The following is an 18346-nucleotide window of genomic DNA, read 5'->3' as shown; positions in this document are numbered from 1 at the left end:
ACTGTCTTTTTACCTTTACCTTTATTTTCCTTTATTTTTATTCTTATTATATTTTTTTTCGCTTGCACCATTTCTTCTTCTTCTTCTTCGTCTTCTTCTTATTTTTGTTTTAATTTATTCGGGTGTCTTTTTTTTTCTTTTCTTTTTTTTTCTCCTCCTCTTTATCCTTTCATTTAACTTGACCGTTTTAAAATAAAAATAAATATAAATATAAAAAGAGCTTTCCAAATGAATTGATAAAGATAAAGATATGATATTTTGTAACAAGAATCTTTTTTTTTAAAAATCAAATAAATAATTAATAATAAAAGGTAAGAAAGGAATATTATGTGTAAAGATGCGTGGAGTTATAATGCGTACTGTGTAAAATAAAAATATAAGAGGACATGTGTGGATATTTAGTGTGTAGATGGGTCAGGGCATAGAATAGGTTGAAAAGGAATCGGGGGACGGTATCGATTCCGCAATAGTACAATAAGATCATCCAAAACTTCGTTATTATCATCTTTTGGTTTATCATCAATCATTGAAAAAGTACAAGCATTTTCGTCCTGCGGTAAGAATGGATCGTCTGGGGGGACAAAAGGATACCTTGGAGACCTTGACGTAAATTTAGATTCTTTTGTTTCTTCTAACAAACTCTCCTCTTCTATTCTATCATTTGGCTTTAGGGTTGTGGTTTGTGGTAAACAAGAGATGGCCAATGATGAATGATTGACTGTAGACCAAATCTTGTCATCATTCTCTAAGGAGGTTCGCCTTGACAGATGCGGTGGCTTGGTTGTAAGGGGTGCAAGATTGTCACTTCCTTGGTCAGACACCTCCCACAATTGCTTTCGCAGTTGCATGTTCTCACGCTCAAGCTGTTCAACTCGATGCTTCCACTTGTTAATGTCGCGCACCTTACTCTCCAGATCCCGGACATACTGTTCTTTTCTCTGTCTGAATGCACGTTGAGCTGCTCTGTTTTGTTGAATGCGCTTGGTTTCACTGTGAGGTCTCCTTTTATGATGGTCTTGATCGGACAACTGTGAATGGTTACTAGAATCGTCTTGGTCCATAAAAAAAATTATTATATATGTGAGGTGAAACCAAAGGGAATTAACGGGTTCTTCAGTTTGCTCAAGCTTTTTTTTTTCTTTTTTTTTAATCCTTTTTCAGTTCTGGCTACAAAGCAAGACTTTGTAGAACCCTCGCTTCCCTAAAACGTCTAATATTTGCATGTCTACTGGAAGTTTGTGGCTGGGCTGATACTTCTTGTTGAGTCAGAGTTGAAATATATATACACACATATATATATATGACTTACAATTTATTGTGATTCAAAAATAATAGGACTAATTGAATTGGTATAAAGGCATGGAATTTCAATTGATACAAGTAATAATAGCAAAAACATAAAGACAAGGTTGAACTTTAGTACACTAAAACAAATCCTTTAGACTTGTAGTCTTTGTTCCTTAAAGGTTGGAGGCGACTGTTTTGTTTTGGGTGGCAGCGCTCATATGGTCAAAAAAGAGTTTGTTGTACTTGTCGACCTGTTCTTCTGGAAGAGCATGGCCACTACCATTAAAAACTTCAAGATGCCCGCCCAATACATTGTGCATTAAGTGAGAGTAACGAGGTCTCACAAGATTATCCCAAGTACCAGTCATAATCAAGACAGGTGGTCCATTGTTCCGGATGAACAGCAGTCTCTTGTCGGAAACATAGTGGCGCATACATGCTGATAGTTGACCAATGTGGCCTTGTAGTGTCTGGAGCTTGGATAGCTTGGCATGCTCAACCAAACGATGGGATGCCAGCTCACGATTGGTGTTGAATCCAAGAGTAGGGTCTGATGGCTTACTGGCAAGCCATTCCTTGGGATAAAGAAGTTCAACTATGACACTAATTCTGGACTTTGGCTCGTTTGACAAAAGGAGAAGATTGGATATAGTGGTAACAGCTTTCAACTAGAAAACAACCATTAAGTACATTGGATCCATTTGTACAACCACCCCCTTTTTTTCTTCTTTCTTGTTATTTCATTATTTCTTTTTGACTTACTGTGGGTATATTGAGTGTTGCAGTTGTGCTAGTCAGAGTGAGGGATGCAAAGCGCTCTGGTTGAGAGTGTACAAGCTCTAGCGAGATCATGCCTCCCATAGAGACTCCATTAATGTGCACGTTTGAAGTCCATCCGAAATGATCAAGGATATCGCTTGCATCTGCTGCCATTTGCTTTGTCCTACAAGACAAGGAAGCAGAAGAATAATATAAATAAATACTGCCACACAAACAAAACAAAACAAAACAAAACAAGAAGCACTGTCTTACGTGTATAGGCCGACAGGTGCATCTAGACACAGAAAATTATTAAGGTAAGCTTGGTGATGCTAAGAGAAGTTTATAAGAAACTCTTACCAGAATGTCCCATGCCGCGGTTATCAATGATGAGCACCGTGAACTTGCCGGTCTGGGTGAGAAACTTGATCTAAAAGGGAAAAAATCATGACTCAGCCGATATTCCGGTTTACACAGAGCCACATCTACTTCTTTTGTTCTCTTGAATAAAAGCGTACCTGATTATCCCAGGCTTGACAAGGTGTAGCAAGACCTGAACAGAGATTTAAATGTATTAATACAAATTCCAGGCAAGAGGATAGTTACCCATCACTAGCAGGACTTTTTCTTCTCCGTAGCCATACATCTCGTAGTAGATATTCACAGGAGTGGATTCACGCTTGGTTGCCACAGAAACATGACCACTTTCTCGAAGAATAGAAGTAAGGCCTGACATAATAATTGAATGGATAGTTTTAAGAAGAGATATAAAAAAAAGGGCAAAGAATCAACGTTTCGATCGATGTCCTTTTATGAACAATCGGACAATAAAATTACATTAATAAGAGACAACATGGGTTTTTTTTCTTATGGAATCTTATTTACACAAACATACAAGCAGATACGCGCATGGATATATACATATATATATATATATATATATATATATAATTATATATTTATAAAGAAGAATGCTAGCCATGTGTATATGTGAGTGTGTGCGCTATATAAAGCTACAAGAAGTGAGAGTAAGAGAAAACAGCCATAATACAATATAACAAACATTGTACTTTCATTAACATATCCCATTTGTTTCAACCAGACTCTATAATATTGAAACATAGTCATTCGGGACTTACAATGCAAGAATAACGATGATGATAAAATATAACCAAGTATTGTAGAAAATCATTTCTTTAATAGGCAGTTACCTGATCCTAGACTTTAAAACTGCCCCTCATCTTAGATAGACACATACTGACAGAATTAAACTATGATTCAGGAAGGGGTAAAAGATAAATAAGCTACAAAGAAAGAAAAAAGTAAGATCTTTAATGTACCTAAATGATCTCTTGGATTAATTGACAAGTCGATTATACAGATTTGCATTGCGATTCTGACAACTCACAATTAATGAATAAAGAAGTTACTTAAAATGTGGCACATCAAGTTAAACTTTTTTGTGGGGTGAATTTTGGCACATGATATGCATAGAGTAAATCTGAGGCACTATACTCCTTAGGCATAAAGTGCGTAATATTCTGAAGCTGTTTTAAATTATACACACCAAGATACTCAATTCACTCTAAAGACTATATTCACATGTCATTAACCCCAACAAACATATGAATGGATTTGATAATATGAGCATCAGCGCAAGTAAACATATATATATATATATATGTAAAGAAGCATAAAACACAACCTAATAAGCAAAAGCCTTGTATGTTTTAACGTTAGTTTGGGCTTAATAATAATAATAAAAACAAACGTAGATTTAAAGCACATAGTACAGCTTTACCTTTATCGTAAAAACCTTGAGCGATGTGAATTGGATAATCTTTCTGCTTTGTTTTGTGGAGTTGCATACATTCAAAGACAAACAGTGTAACAAAGACTGGTTCGTTAAAGGCTGAGGTGTAATGTTAGGTCTTTTATTTTTCTTTTTTTCGTATGGGAATACAAAGTCCAAATGTCTATCATGTATTATTAGAAAGAGCATAGCAGTTTTTTTGATATATATATATATCTATATATTAAAGAAGAAGAAGAAAATTGACAGGTTCAATGAAAATTTTATGATAGGGAAGGTATCTTGTATAGCTAAATCAGGGACTTTATTTTCTTGTATTAGGTGATTGTTTGCTGTATATTTTATTATATTGCTAAGAAAGCCAAATATATATATATATATATGCATTATCTTTTTGATAATATTAATATGAAAATCAAATACAAAGTGAATAAAAAGAGGTAAAGATAATAATAAAAGAATGTTTATACAATATGAAATCAAAGCATATGATTTATATATTTATGGTACATGCAGATATCTTGCTAATTTGGACTATATATCTTTTGCCTCAATATATGTATTTGGCGTTTGATTTAAAGAAACTGTTTTAAGTATAAGCTGTAATAAAGCACAATCATTATCGCTATATGTATGTAGCCAATTTTAAGACCAAATCCAACGGTAAGTATTAGGTGTAAGTGTCATGAATTCTGGAGAACTAGCAAAAGAAAAATGATCAAGAATTGTCTTCTGTACATAATGAAAAATCAGAGAGAATGGAGTTGTAATTGGCCCAAATCTTTAAGTTAAAGGAGAGAAGTATTAGATAACATAATGTAAGACCAAAAGAAAGAATAGTCTCCGAACAACCACAAGAGGATACCTGTTATATAAGTAGGTATAAATCTCATAAACGAATATTATTTTGGAGTCTCTGCTTAAATATCGAGACTTCAATTCCAGATTACGTTTTGGAGAAACGTAGATGATGTCTCACCGTAAAGAGTTTAAGGATAGTAAAAAGAACAGCTTGGTGATAACAGAATTCAAAAATACCAAGATCCTATAAACTCTAATCGTTTTCTGGTTTTCATATATAAAAATTTATTATAAAACATAAAAGGTCCATTCTACTTTATTTTTCAGAACGGACAAAGTTTACCAGCCGCACTGTATTTGGATTGGGTAAAGTTGTACGGCTAATAGTTTTCTTTTTCTTATTTATAATATTATTTTTAATTATATATTTACTTTTATTTGGGGGTAATTATTATCTTTCTTATCTTCTTCTTCTTTCGTTTTGATTACTATAGCTCATATTGAAGAAGGCGTTTAGTAGAATTTGTCAATTGTCTACAATTGATAATAATGGCAGCATACAGACAGCCATTCAATAGCTTGTACGGTTATATATATATATTATATGTGTCCAAATGAGAACATGTATTAATATAACTCTAATTTTTATTTTCATAAAAAAAATGCAGTAAAGAAAACAAAGGATAGGCTTGTCAAATTTATAAAATTTATAAAATATTGATTGTAAAGCTTTGTAGTGCTTGTGTCTGATATATAAGGAGGAAGTCGTAGTCGTTATCCTTCAGTCGGATTTTCACCTCAACAACACTGACAAGTGTTTTCACAGCAGCAACAGCAAAGACAGAGAGCAGCCACTCTAAGTTGGAAATTAAGACTTACACAAAGTTGCCTAGTATACACAAATTACGCCTTTCCCACTTACCCTCTAAAACAGCAACAGTCCGGGGGCTCGCAAAAACTTCTGGGATAAGGTCCATACTGTGCTACTGGGACAACATTTGGGGTATTAACGACCGACATTCTATTAGGAGAATAGTAGACTGAAAAAGAAAAGATGTTAATGATAGCTGGCAAGATATTGAAATGATACCTGGTGTGGGCTGAGCACAATACGCTACTGGCGGTTGCTGCTGTACTTGCTCTACCATAACAGGCGGAGCAGCATAGACTGGTTGAACATTTGAATGAGCCATGCGTCAGAGGATAGGGTATTCTATAGAAAACAGTTTCCTATCAACATTTACCAATAAGTCTAATATAAAAACAATAGTATTGGAGAAGAATACCAAAATTAATAGTGAACAAAAAAGATATAATACACATACATACATATATTTATATATATAATACTTTTTTTTTATGGTAAACCAAATAAGAACGATGGAGATGCAAAATAAAATAAAACTAAATAGATAAATAAAGAATATTGGTTTTATATCGTTTACTTATGACAGGTATTCTCGACGTTAGAAACAGCTACGACCACACCGGCTGGTTTATGACGCACCAAAGCCAGATGTGTAACAAGAGAAGCCACAGTAAAGTATAATGGATATATCTCATTATTACACTAGCATAATATAAAATAAGTTTAACAAATATCCTTTATCTAAATCTGGGTATGCGAATATCAGCCTTTCTCTTCTTCCTTTTTGTATCCTCAGTTGTATAGTCAAATTTATGGAATTGGCGTTCTCTCAAAAAGTAAATGTCGGACATATAAAAAACAAATATTTTGAGTTTGAATTGGTTTCGCTAATACAAATATAAAAAAGTATATTTTCCTACAGACAGACTGCTCAAGTCCGAACCGGAAAATACAGTTTTTACCATCTCAATAAATTAATGTGAAATATGAGTATTTCCAAATATTATGATTAACAAAATATGTATATTTTTTATTAGAGTTAAGATTATGCAAAGTATATAAAACAATAGAAGAGTCGGTGGAATAAACATCAAAACCTTATGCCAACCCTGAAGCAGAGTCTGGGTAATAATAGAAACTGATAGCGATGATGATATACACTGAGCAAAGCATCATACCTTCAAGCCAGTTGCTCTTGCCATCCATAATTAGGTAGCTCACCATAATAACCGCAATAAATAGCACTGCTGTCTCATAAATATTGAAAAACAGGCTCATATCCACGTCCAATATCCACCCAAGCAAGACCATCAGAGGTGTGACAAACAGCGCAATCTGCATACTACTTCCTACTGCAATACTAAGAGCCAAATCCATCTATAAAATCCACTTAGACAAAAAAAACTCAGAAATGATGCTTTGCTTTATTTTACCTTGTTCTTGATCGCTACTGTTACAGCTGATACATGCTCGGCTGCATTGCCTACTATAGGCAGCAATACAAGACCAACAAAAGTTTGGCTGATGTGCCACTGTTCTACAACCGATTCGATAGCAGAGACAAGAAATTCAGCTGAAATGGAAACCAAGACAGTGATCAAGAAAAGACTAGAAAAATCAAAATCAAAGATCAAAAATCAAAATGAATATTGATAAACACAATGCATGTTTATATATAATATAATGACTTGCAATAAAATAGCCATCCATGCAGGCATCTGAGGTGCTTCTTGATCTTCTTCATCAAAGATTCCTGGCTGTGTCTGATTTCTTTCGGTGTCGCGTGTATTTTGAGAGACTCTTCTGCTGCTGTGAAATGATTCTGAAGGTAATTGTAGGAACTAGAATATTAAAAGACATAAGGATCAAAATTGGTCCGTAAGGGTAAACTTACAAGATGATTATGGGTTTTTAACTAGAAGAAGAAAATCAATATGTACAGAAATATACGTATGCTGTCAGTTCAGTACTAGGTAAATTGCCCCCCCCTTTAATTATATATAAACTAATAAACGTTCCCCCTTTATTCATATTCTTAGCACCAAACTTACTTGAAAATACAAGTAGGAGAAATAAATTATGAGCAAAATTATAGCAGTCGCACGAGAAATATTCAAGATAACACGACTAAGGTCTAAAGGCGACATAGAGTCTCGGCTAGAGCTGTAAAAAGCGGCTGGAACTACGAGTGAAGACACGGCAATAAACAATAATGAAGCTGATGTCTGGGCCACTAGAACAAAATAATAATAATAATAAAGGTCAAAATATACATAAATATAAAGTTTGTTTTATTGAAATAGAGGAACACAAACAATCTGTTGATAATTTATGTGGAATGAGAGCTTACCTGTCACATTAAAAGATTGCTCCTTAAACTTAAGTCCACCGCCGATAAAGCACATACCCAAAACAAGAAGAAGATTGGATATGATGGATCCTAACATAGATGCCTGTACAACTACTACAAGGTTTTTGGTGAGAGCAATAATTGATATAATCAGCTCGACAGCATTCCCAAAGGAAGCATTCAAGAGTCCGCCTATAACCTAATCAATAAAGGTACAAGATGGATCTCAATTTCATTTCTCCCCCCACCTCCTCTTGTAATGGTCTATAGGGCCAGTCATAGTCGAATGTCATACCTCTCCTGTGCGTAAAGATATATCTTCAGTAACAAAGCCAAGCATTCTGGCGAGCGGAATAATAGAAATAAAGTTGAGAATAAATGTAACCGTTGGGCTCCATAAAAAATGAGATATGATCCCAAAAGGAATGAATATTAAGAGCAAGTTGAGCCACGAAGAAAAGAATATGGCAGATAGACCCTGAATAGGTGTCGGTCCAGAAGAGTATGCTTTTGTTTTGTCAGGAGTGAAGTTGACATGTTCTGGTGTGCTGGCACGATTATTCGACTCTGTTGCGTCTGATGATGAAGATGGGATTGCGAGCGTGGTTTCAGTAGATCCTTGGAATAAGCATTTTGAAGAAGAGTGGCCGCATAAGTGAATAGCAGAAGACGTGTTGGATTCCATTGTAGTGGGATCCATTAGATATACAATAATAGGATAAAATAAAGGAAGTTGGGAAGAACAAGGAGAGATTGTGAATCCATCGGCTCGTCCTCACCAAACCTCATCAACACACATTTAAATAGTCATTTTCATATAAGTCTATTCCAGGATAAGACTGAATTTGTCTATATCAAGGCATAAAATGAAATGCAGGTTTTGGGGAGAGTAATTATTAGTCAAATTCGCCACAAAACGTGAGATCGACAAAGACACGACCATAAGAATTATGCATTTTCTTGCGGTCTTTCTGTTTATTTACAATTAATCCTATATATTATGGGCATATGTTGATTGATGAGAGCCATTTAAAGAGCATCCTCAAGGATCATCCTTGGAGAGATGTTCATTGCCATCAGTTCTTGGAATAGCAATTTGGCGGCATAAGGTATCTGCATCTTCTTAATGCTCTTGCTACTCTTACAATACTGACACCATCCCGCATAACCAATAAGACCACATACGTCGCACACATGCACCTCAAAGGCATCAGATGAAATCATCAAACGCTCCAATAGTAGCATACTTGCACCATAACCAATCAAGCAATCGCGCTCCATCTCTCCCAATCGAAGACCACCATCACGCGAACGACCTTCTGTAGGTTGGCGTGTAAGTGTTGCGCGAGGACCACTATAACAGATTCAGTGTCAGCCACCGTACCAATAAAGTACTTGTATACCAAAATAGCTTACCGAGCACGAGCGTGCATCTTATCCATAACCATGTGCTTCAACTTTTGGTAGTAAATAGGGCCAAAGAAGATGTAGGCAGAAAGAGGTTCGCCAGTAATACCTGTTACCCGAAAACCGTTAAGTAGCAGCACTCAAAATTGGGCAACTTTAGGACTATAGATATCGATAGACTTACCAGATGTAACATAATCCTTTCCAGAGTAATTGAAGCCATGATCCATCAAGATTCGGCTCATATCTTCAACCTTTGATCCACCAAAGGCAGTACCGTACTGTAGTTTACCTGCAAGTACACCAGCCTTACCAGCCAAAAGCTCAATCATCTTACCAACCGTCATTCGAGATGGGAAACCGTGAGGGTTCATGATAATGTCTGGGCACACACCCGTATCGGCAAATGGCATGTCTTCTTGTTGGACAATAATTCCACACACACCCTTTTGTCCGTGACGAGACGAGAATTTGTCTCCAAGTTCAGGACGGCGAGTTTGACGGATATTAACTTTGATCAAAGTTTGATCACTCTCAGTAGTCGTGAAGAGAACCTTATCAACGTAACCGGTTTGGGGAGACTTGTATCTCATAGGAGCACTCTTGTAAGATACAGTTTGTGCAGAACTGGCAACGCCAGGATCCAAACCACTACTTGTAGGAACTTGCTTATTCACAAAAATCGAGCCTGCCTCAAGTGGTTCACCAACACCAGCAATACCATCCTGTTCAATCGCATCATAACTGGGATTCCACAAATCAGAATCCTGGGTTGGAGGATCAGCCAGTCGGTCGTGGCTATTTCAAGACGCAAAAAACATAAACACAAGATTAGAATGTCTTCTTTTTTATATAAAGAGAAACAAGAAACCATTTATGACTATCCAATTAAAAGATAAAACTTACGTTGCGTTTGGATATCTCTTTACTAAAGTGGCATACTTTCTCATTACTTGACAACGACCAAATCCACGATCAAGGCCAGACTATAACACAAGAGATAAGTTCAATGAATTAATATCTTTTTTGTTTTTAAAAAAAAGTTGTTAATAACGTTTACCTTGTTAAGGACCAAGGCATCTTCAATATCATAGCCAGAGTAACTCATGACAGCAACAGTGGCGTTTTGACCAGCAGGAAGCTAAAACATATTTTATCAGAACTTTGTTTATACATTTTAAATATTTATATATATGCTCACCTTGTCGTATCCGATTAGTTCAATAGTCTTTGATTTAACCATGGGTTGTTGTGGGTACACCATCAGGTAGATAAGTGTCTCAATACGATTTAACTGGTTGTAGCCAATAGCACCAATAGCTTGTTTACCCATTGCACATTGATATCTATAAAACATAAAAAACAGTTGGCACCTGGCAGCCGCCAGTCGGAAAATTCAAGGTTACTTACGTATTACGAGGAGACTGATTGTGATGGGGATAAGGAATCAGACCAGCAACAGCACCAAGGATAGTAAAAGGTTCAATTTCAAGATGGGTTGTTTGAGGAATAATGTCTGCTTCATAAGTTGCGATGTTTGCATCACTTTCTTCATTTACATCCAAATACTCCACCAAACCCTTTTTAAGAAAGTCATCAAAAACTAACTTTTCTGCAATAAGGTCCTAATAAAAGAAATTCATTAAATTTATATACTTTTATAACAATTTTCACCATAAAAGTGTTTCTTACATCAATATGCTGTTGTGTGACCCTGGGCTTTCCCTTATCAACAATAATCAAAGGTCGACAAATACGTCCTCCATCAGAAGACAGGTTGACAGTACGTTGATGAATGTTAACAAAAACAGTAACAAATTCAGACAGGCGGCCTGCACGTCTCAGTCGACGGAAATCAGTGACAAACTTTTGAGCGCGCTGAGTAACACCCAAAATTACACCGTTCATCATTACGACAAAAGTGTTGGGCTGATAAATTTCAGCACCAGTGAGCATGTTAATATCTATTTATTTTTCATAGCAAGAGACATTAGTTTGAGAAACTTTATATATATACTTGGTCAGATATATCTAGTATGCTAATATTCACCTTCTACACCCAATGCATAAGCAATCTTTCTAATTGGATCTTCTTCATCGTCAGTTGTAATATGTGTCATAAGAGCCAAGTTCTTTACAAGGCCACATGCTTCTCCTTCGGGAGTATCAGAAGGGCAAAGCATACCCCATTGAGAAGGCTATATCGATAATGGACATACATAATGTTGAGATCAAAGCTTTCTTGAATGTTGTAAGCAAAGTAAGATGTTACCTGGAGTGCTCTAGGACCTGAAACCTTTCTTGTTTTTTCAAACTGGGAAGAAATTCTAGTCATCATACCCAAAGCAGAGATATAAGATAAGCGGGACAAGACCTGAGTGATACCAGCTCGGTCCATCTTGAAACGCTTCAAGACCCAGTTTCCTGTCGAGATAGCTCTGATAAAGCCACTGGTAATATGATCACCGTGGAGCATAAGCTGGTTGAAAATATCGAATTCTTGGGTACGGTTGGGTTTTTTAAGAACCTTGTCTGCGTTCATCTTAAGATCGGAATTAAATCGCTTGAACAAATCTTCAAACAGGAGCGAGAGCAATTGGCCGGCCCTACATAGGACAATATGATGTAATTCGTCAGCAAGATAATTAAATATATAAGTACAATACCCACACATTAGAGTATAAACTTACAATTCCAGTCTCTTGTTACCAACATAATCACGATCATCCACCTGAACCTCATCTCCCATGGCAACCAGCACACGTCTGATCATTACTGAAGCATAAATACTCTTTTCACGGAAGTTAAGATTCTCAACAGGTACGTGAGCAAGAATTACAGTAGCTAAAACTTCGAGTGCCTCTTCGGCCTAATAGTAGCCACGTTCTTTTGTTAGAATCGAAATAAGGATTTAATGGATGTGTTAGAGTGACTTACAAGCGTCTTTCTATATGTAGCAAGTTTTCGGTTAACCTTGACTTTAGATCCAATAAATTCCAATGCTTGCAACTGCGTGAATACACGCAGCTTGGAGCTTTCTTCCAAGTTAATAGCAAAAGCGTCATGAAGATCATGGTCATTTCCACAAACAAGCTGAGCAATTTCTCTGTCCGATTGAATTCCCAAAGCCTATTTTAATGTGTTAATATTAAATTGACACATTACTTGAATAACCATAAAACTCGGTATAATTACCTTCATAAACACCATAACAGGTATATCCTCAGCAATGGAGTTATGCTTCAAGTAAATCTTTCCATGTTTCACAAAAATGGCCGTCTTTGATTTACGTTCGTGAGTAGAACTAAAAAATTACAGCCAGCTTATTTTAGCAAATAATAGCACGTTGATATCGCTATCATACCTCTGTACGTTTGCAATAATATTGCCCTTCTTATCCACATCAACAATAATACGATTCTTGGACAATTGCTCCTGCACAAGAATAACCTTTTCTGTACCCTTTACAACAAAGTAACCGCCTAATAAATCACGGCAAGTGTATTCAATATATTGATTCTAAACTTAACTAGCTATTTTTATTTTATTTGTCTTCCTTACCGGGATCGAGGGGACATTCCTTCATTCGTGCCAACTCAGCTTCATTTTTTCCTCTCAAGACACAATGCGATGAACGCAACATGATAGGCATACGTCCAATAATAACATTTTTGCGTTTGACAATTTGCTTTCCACGAGTGTATTCGACATCGACGAAAATGTTGGCTGAATAAGACAGATCGCGAAGGCGACATTCGTGAGGCGTGTAGCTGCGGTTTGCTACATCGGTATCGGTACGTTCTGGCATTCCAACACGAATACCAGTATATCTTTTTTTTATAAATGATTTTACAGAAATATGTTTACATAAGACTCAAAAGAACATCTGGCTTTTTTTTTGATTAAAATTAATCTTACTTGAGATAAAAGTTAGGATCGACATCAGAGGTAATCTTTTCATTGGCTTTAACAATTTTGCGAAGATCAGTATTGATAAAGTAATCGAAAGAATCAATATGCTGCTTAACAAGACCCTTGACCCTAAGGAAGGCAGGCAAGAGCTTCCATTTGTCCTGCAGAGGGTGAAATCCATTTACAAATAAGTAAAATAATATAAATATTATAATTGAATCGCATAATGATATAGAATATCATTCTCTTTGTAATCATTGCTTCTTGCCTTGATTTCTTTAACAGGTTCACTCAAGTGTTTGCCTTCGAAATACTCTTGCTTAAGAGGTTCGAATCCATCTTTAGAATGAGTATGGTCATGATCCTTGTCACATTCTTTTGGAGAATCGACTTCCATGGGGGTTTCTTTATTATTTATCGAGGATTTGGCCATATCTTCTGCTCTTTTCTTTTAATTCTTTTGGTCGTTACTGAAAGGAAGAAAAAGAAAGCAGATATACGTTTCCGCCGATTGTCGATGAAGCCAGACGATTTTGGTTTGAATGCGTCTCTTGTGGTATAGACCTTTTTTTTCTGGGTAGGAAAGCGGGGAATGGACTGCGAAGCCAAGCCACTTTGATGCAAGACTTGATTAAAGGTTATGAAATAAAGAGGTAGATAGATAAAGAAGTCAACCTAACAAACAGTCTGATATGGTAGTACCCAATATATTAGATATAAGCACTTGTTACTTTCTAAGCCAAATAAAAAAAGAGGTTCAAATTGGAAGAGGTCGTTTTCTTTATATAGGAAAAAGGCTAAGAGCATCTGTAGCAGTAGCAGTAGCATTTAAATTCAGTTTTTCCTTAATTAAATGCTTTTTTTTTTTTGGAAATGCTGTTCAAAGAACTTATCTGCAGCAGTAGCATTTTCGATGATATTTATTCTATTATGCCATCATTTTTTTGGACTTTGAGAATCAAAATACATACAACCTTTAAAAGCAGTTCCCTTTGCGTTTTAACCGTTTTTCTTTAAATCAAATAATAATATATGACAATGATTATAGAGACTAAAAAATTATGTTCACTACGAAACTAATAATATTGAAAGTATCTAGCTTGATTTTTTGTTAAATTCTAATCAAAAGACAAAGGCTAAGTAAAATTATTTTGGAAAAATAAGAAAAATAAAGGCGAGTAGAATTACCAATGATGAAAACTATATCAAATAGTATAATTATTTAAATGCTTCTTTTTTTTATGTAGCTGAAATTTAGTCCTCCATTTTGTTACAGTGTTCAAATGCCGGTATGGCTTATCAGCACTTAATTTATTGAAAATGGAAATGCTACTGCTATGGATATTCTGAAGCTATTTCCAAAAAAAAAAAGCTTTGCTTTTTTTTTATTTTTGAATGCGAAATTCTATTTCATACTCATTAAGAGTGGCTATGGCTCAGCATTTAGTAGCAACAGAGTAGCTTAAAGTAAAAGAAAATTGTGTCCTGAAGAAATTATTAAAAAACCTGTTACTAAACCTTCTTTCCTTTTATATACTCATATTGTAAGAATTAGACATCTTTTGCATTAAATTATGTTTTTCTCTGGAGTAGCGAGAGCGCCACTTTTGTAATCACAAATTAGGCTTTGTAAAAACGATGTATACAATCGCTCCATAAAAATCACTTCAACCTGGACTCTATCAATATAGAATCAATTTTTATCGACAGAAATTAATGTCACTCCGTCTAACAAGACCCTCTACTACATCAACCCATGGCTATTTTAATATGACTGTGGAGATTTCTAAGATTAATTATTATGTACTTTTTAACAACTTCATTCTTACAATTAAAGGCCGTACACCAGCTCGAGTTTACTTAAAGTGTACCACTAAAGTAGACGATGGTAGGATAAAATCTCTAGTTTCAATTTACGTTCATGACAGGTGGATTGCATTCTAAGAGAAGTAGACGAGTTATATTGCTTGCAAGATAATAGATTTTAGATACACAACGCCATAAAGAGTGGAAAGTGGCTATCACGCTTTGAAAAAGTCATATCCACGATTGCTTCTTTGGATCTTGCCTTTGAAAGGCTTCAGGAACGTTGAAATCAGAGAATCCACCACAGCATACCCTCTTGTTGGGCGAAATAAGCTTTGTCTATTCTGCTAATAAAGATGGCAAAGCGAGCATTACTTGTGATAGACTACGGCATTCTGCTAAAATGTGAAATTAGTACTTTCTACGAATGTATGAACAAGCTCTGGTATAGTCTATCTTGCCGCCATTCTTTCATTGAATCTACAATGAGAAAACCAAAAAAAAATAACCCAATTTGATTAAAAAACAGAGGTTTTTATGAAATATAATATAAAGCTTGAGGCACATTTTCATTCTTGTAAGGGTAGTGACCATTCTAATCACCTTCCCAAGAATTTTGGCCATGTAATTTGGAGAAAGACCACTATATGGTCTAACACATCCCACTGTGACCAACTAGCTGCCGAAACTAACAAGCGACCAATCAGGATCTATCCATCCAGTCCCAAAATGCTCTGTGCGAATTTCCTTCCTCTCGTTTTCCTAAGCAATGAATCCGAAAATCAACAACCTCTGATACGCAATCATATTAATAATAATCACTAGACAATAGTAGATTTTTTGAAAATTATTTCTAGAAAATGACCAACTGTTTCTGAACTCATTTTTTGTGGGCTGTTCCAGAAACTATCTACCGGAGCACATTTAAGAAGTTTAACAAGCATGATTGCAGAAATTTTATAATCTCTTTATATTCTCATCAATATTAAATGGTTGCCCCTACTTATAAATAATCTTTCCTTTCACTTATTTCATATCCCTATCATTCTCCTCTTTATATTTTATAGTGTAAGCCAAGCCGAGTCAAGTGTATATATATTTCTTTAGAAATCATTTCAATATTAAAATCCGAAATGTTGGGATCCTTTGGTATTAAAACACCAATATATTAGAAGCAAAGCAGAAGAAACAAGTTTAGAAAAAAAATCGATTTTTCGCTATTTAATAAAGAGATATATATTAATACCTAGTAGTATTTTTTCTTCGCGAATAGTATCATCATTTTACGCTATTTATCTTGGCGAAGATTAGATCGTTGCTGAAATAACTGCTTTATTTATTCGTAGGTAGAATCATCAATATAATTCTGGCTGTATATCTCAATGAAGTGCCAAGCCATTTTTACTGTAGAATCGGCATTACCTTTGTCAATTAATCAACCTTGTTCATGAACAGCTTTAAATCGGTCTTGAGTAAACTGAATATATAACTAAACTATTTTTTTCTGAATGTACCCTTACCAGAATCCCCAGCATTGAAATTATACTCCATAATCTGAAATAGCTGGCTTGTCGGTGCCAACTATACCTCATAATAAAAGGATAAAGCTCGATCTCTTCAGTAATATGCATCTTCTAACTGCTATCCTTTTTACTATATAGGACTACTGATGATATCTTGGGTTCTTACAGAAAATTGAGACGTCTGTTACGTTCTGCACCATAATCCCTAGTATCTTATGGCAAACACTTGTTTCCTTGAAAAATCATCTTGACACTTAACTTCACAGTATAACCTCTTCAATAAAACTCAACCCGGATTTCAAAATTCCGTCACCTATGGTGTTAAAATCCAGATTATGTGTGTATATATTTTTCTGCTTTCTATTCTGTTTATTGCTTATTACTTAATATCGTTTTAAAATATGCACGAGTTTATTTTATAGTGAATATTGGGTCTCTTTTGTGTCCTCTTGGATGAGTGAAAGAAGAAAACTTTTTCTTGCGTTCTCAAGCAAGAAGCGCACAGACCACTTTAGAGTAACCTGCAAATCGCTGTTATAGAAACTTGTACTCCACTTTAAGAGTTATTGCTACACCGATCGAAACCAAACTCTTCATTACTCTTTTACTTATTTGCTTCTTTACTTTACTTTACTTCACCTTACAAAGTTGACTTCATAAGTACTCTGAGTGAATATTATTAGCTGTCTCTTCTGCCGTAGAGCAGTTACACAAACCCAGTAAAAAGAATATATAGCTATATCACGTTTGCTCTGACGTGGACATCTAAGACTGACAAAAAGCGCAGTCCTAAACTTTAATCGCAGATAAAAAAATTCTGTTACATATAGACCTCCTCCAACGCGTGTCGTTTGTTTTCTCCTTGAGCAACAACAGTCCCAGTTTCATAGTGAGGCGTCTCTTGCGGCCGTTGCAGGGAGATTCTTCCATGCTACAAGCATCGGAAAGTGAAAGTTGTTACTCGCCAGTTCAGTTAATTCTGAGAAGTCGTGGGGCATGGTCTCTTTTCATTTTTGGAAGGACTACTGTGTACATCGCATTGCCAATGTGGAATCATGATGCTGGGGGGAGGGAGGTCTAACCTGTGGTGAGATGTGCTGGCTCTTCACTGCTAACCTGACTGAACTCTTTAACGGCTGACGGTGAAGCTACTGGTAGTCGAATGAGCTGGACCTTATCACCTAGTGGTAAGTTCTCTGGCGAGTTCGCACCCACATTACTCGGTGACGAGATGTGGGGCTGGATGAACGGGTGCTTTCCGTTGGTTTGCCACCATTCCAGCACCTCCTTCGCTACCAAGTCAGGTTTACGTCCTGAAGGAGATTGAGCCGCGTAATGCGGGGACAAAGAACTTGGTGTCATGCTTTTTATTCTTTTACTCATGCAAAAGAACATTAAGTGAAATTAAATCAAATAAAATAGCTTCCTTATGTATATCTTTAAGTAAATAAAGTCTTTTTTAACTAGTATCGTCTCTAATAAAAAAACACGCTTTTAATTTTTTTTTGCTTGATTGAAGAGTTCAATGTTGTAATTAGGAGAGCTCATTTATAAGAAAGAATTAATTTAGTCAAACAAATCTGAAAAGAAATAAAATACTATTTGTATATTTTAAAGTGGTGTCAATAACCGTGTCTAACTTTAGAGGTTGTTATTGTCTAGAGTATATAGTGATTAAGGCCAGAACAGTTTTTGAGAATACCGATGCCATAAAATGTATGATATTGAATTTGGCTAATGAAAACTGACATTGTAAAGAGAATGTATTGAAATGAGAGAAAGGAAAAAAGAGAAAAGTCTTTTTTCTTTTAAAAAAAGAA

At 35.6% G+C, this 18346-nt stretch overlaps 7 protein-coding genes across 7 annotated transcripts; 1 reads left to right on the top strand and 6 right to left on the bottom strand.

Moving 5' to 3' along the window:
• Window positions 1–398: 398 nt before the first annotated feature.
• Window positions 399–1061, bottom strand: PHYBLDRAFT_68332 (basic-leucine zipper transcription factor; the record flags this gene model as incomplete). Its single annotated transcript, XM_018441931.1, has 1 exon — window positions 399–1061. The coding sequence occupies one exon, from the start codon at window positions 1059–1061 to the stop codon at window positions 399–401; it is 663 nt and encodes a 220-aa protein (XP_018286000.1).
• A 217-nt stretch (window positions 1062–1278) lies between these two features.
• On the bottom strand, window positions 1279–2813 carry PHYBLDRAFT_188917 (hypothetical protein). The gene is made up of 6 exons (XM_018439583.1): window positions 2653–2813; window positions 2565–2599; window positions 2407–2476; window positions 2320–2341; window positions 2050–2230; window positions 1279–1955 (listed from the first exon to the last, which is right to left on the bottom strand). Exons 1-6 carry the CDS (start codon window positions 2780–2782, stop codon window positions 1461–1463), a joined length of 933 nt encoding a protein of 310 aa, XP_018285999.1. The 5' UTR covers window positions 2783–2813; the 3' UTR covers window positions 1279–1460.
• Window positions 2814–4504: 1691 nt separating this feature from the next.
• PHYBLDRAFT_173871 (hypothetical protein) lies at window positions 4505–5853 on the bottom strand (the record flags this gene model as incomplete). The annotated part of the gene is made up of 6 exons (XM_018437124.1): window positions 4505–4640; window positions 4839–4924; window positions 5004–5057; window positions 5540–5549; window positions 5583–5700; window positions 5751–5853. The coding sequence occupies 6 exons, from the start codon at window positions 5851–5853 to the stop codon at window positions 4505–4507; spliced, it is 507 nt and encodes a 168-aa protein (XP_018285998.1).
• Window positions 5854–6647: 794 nt separating this feature from the next.
• PHYBLDRAFT_89450 (hypothetical protein) lies at window positions 6648–8362 on the bottom strand (the record flags this gene model as incomplete). The annotated part of the gene is made up of 6 exons (XM_018443715.1): window positions 6648–6905; window positions 6962–7136; window positions 7217–7326; window positions 7571–7761; window positions 7879–8077; window positions 8174–8362. Coding segments are annotated over 6 exons (1122 nt in total), but the record flags the coding sequence as incomplete, so codon positions are not given.
• Window positions 8363–8907: 545 nt separating this feature from the next.
• Window positions 8908–13594, bottom strand: PHYBLDRAFT_68328 (hypothetical protein; the record flags this gene model as incomplete). Its single annotated transcript, XM_018441930.1, has 17 exons — window positions 8908–9232; window positions 9295–9394; window positions 9470–10083; window positions 10192–10271; window positions 10346–10426; window positions 10487–10631; window positions 10696–10910; window positions 10978–11249; window positions 11336–11483; window positions 11558–11891; window positions 11976–12154; window positions 12223–12414; window positions 12481–12589; window positions 12650–12767; window positions 12847–13115; window positions 13204–13358; window positions 13481–13594. The coding sequence occupies 17 exons, from the start codon at window positions 13592–13594 to the stop codon at window positions 8908–8910; spliced, it is 3450 nt and encodes a 1149-aa protein (XP_018285996.1).
• A 1765-nt stretch (window positions 13595–15359) lies between these two features.
• Window positions 15360–15828, top strand: PHYBLDRAFT_151038 (hypothetical protein; the record flags this gene model as incomplete). Its single annotated transcript, XM_018432590.1, has 2 exons — window positions 15360–15448; window positions 15591–15828. 2 exons carry the CDS (start codon window positions 15360–15362, stop codon window positions 15826–15828), a joined length of 327 nt encoding a protein of 108 aa, XP_018285995.1.
• A 958-nt stretch (window positions 15829–16786) lies between these two features.
• On the bottom strand, window positions 16787–17888 carry PHYBLDRAFT_173868 (hypothetical protein; the record flags this gene model as incomplete). Its single annotated transcript, XM_018437123.1, has 2 exons — window positions 16787–16839; window positions 17609–17888. 2 exons carry the CDS (start codon window positions 17886–17888, stop codon window positions 16787–16789), a joined length of 333 nt encoding a protein of 110 aa, XP_018285994.1.
• Between the last annotated feature and the right edge of the window lie 458 nt (window positions 17889–18346).

This window comes from Phycomyces blakesleeanus (assembly GCF_001638985.1).
Source record: "Phycomyces blakesleeanus NRRL 1555(-) unplaced genomic scaffold PHYBLscaffold_27, whole genome shotgun sequence".
In the NCBI taxonomy this organism is placed as follows: domain Eukaryota; kingdom Fungi; phylum Mucoromycota; class Mucoromycetes; order Mucorales; family Phycomycetaceae; genus Phycomyces; species Phycomyces blakesleeanus.
The sequence above is the reverse complement of the archived record's forward strand: the minus strand, read 5'-3'. Positions and strand labels throughout refer to the sequence as shown.

Coding starts and splice junctions, on each gene's coding strand:
- PHYBLDRAFT_188917 (XM_018439583.1), bottom strand. CDS start 2,782: ATGTCAGGCCTTACTTCTATTCTTCGAGAAAGTGGTCATGTTTCTGTG. Junction 2,342..2,406: donor CCGCGGCATGGGACATTCTG/GTAAGAGTTTCT, acceptor TTCTGTGTCTAG/ATGCACCTGTCGGCCTATAC. Junction 1,956..2,049: donor CAACACTCAATATACCCACA/GTAAGTCAAAAA, acceptor GTTGTTTTCTAG/TTGAAAGCTGTTACCACTAT.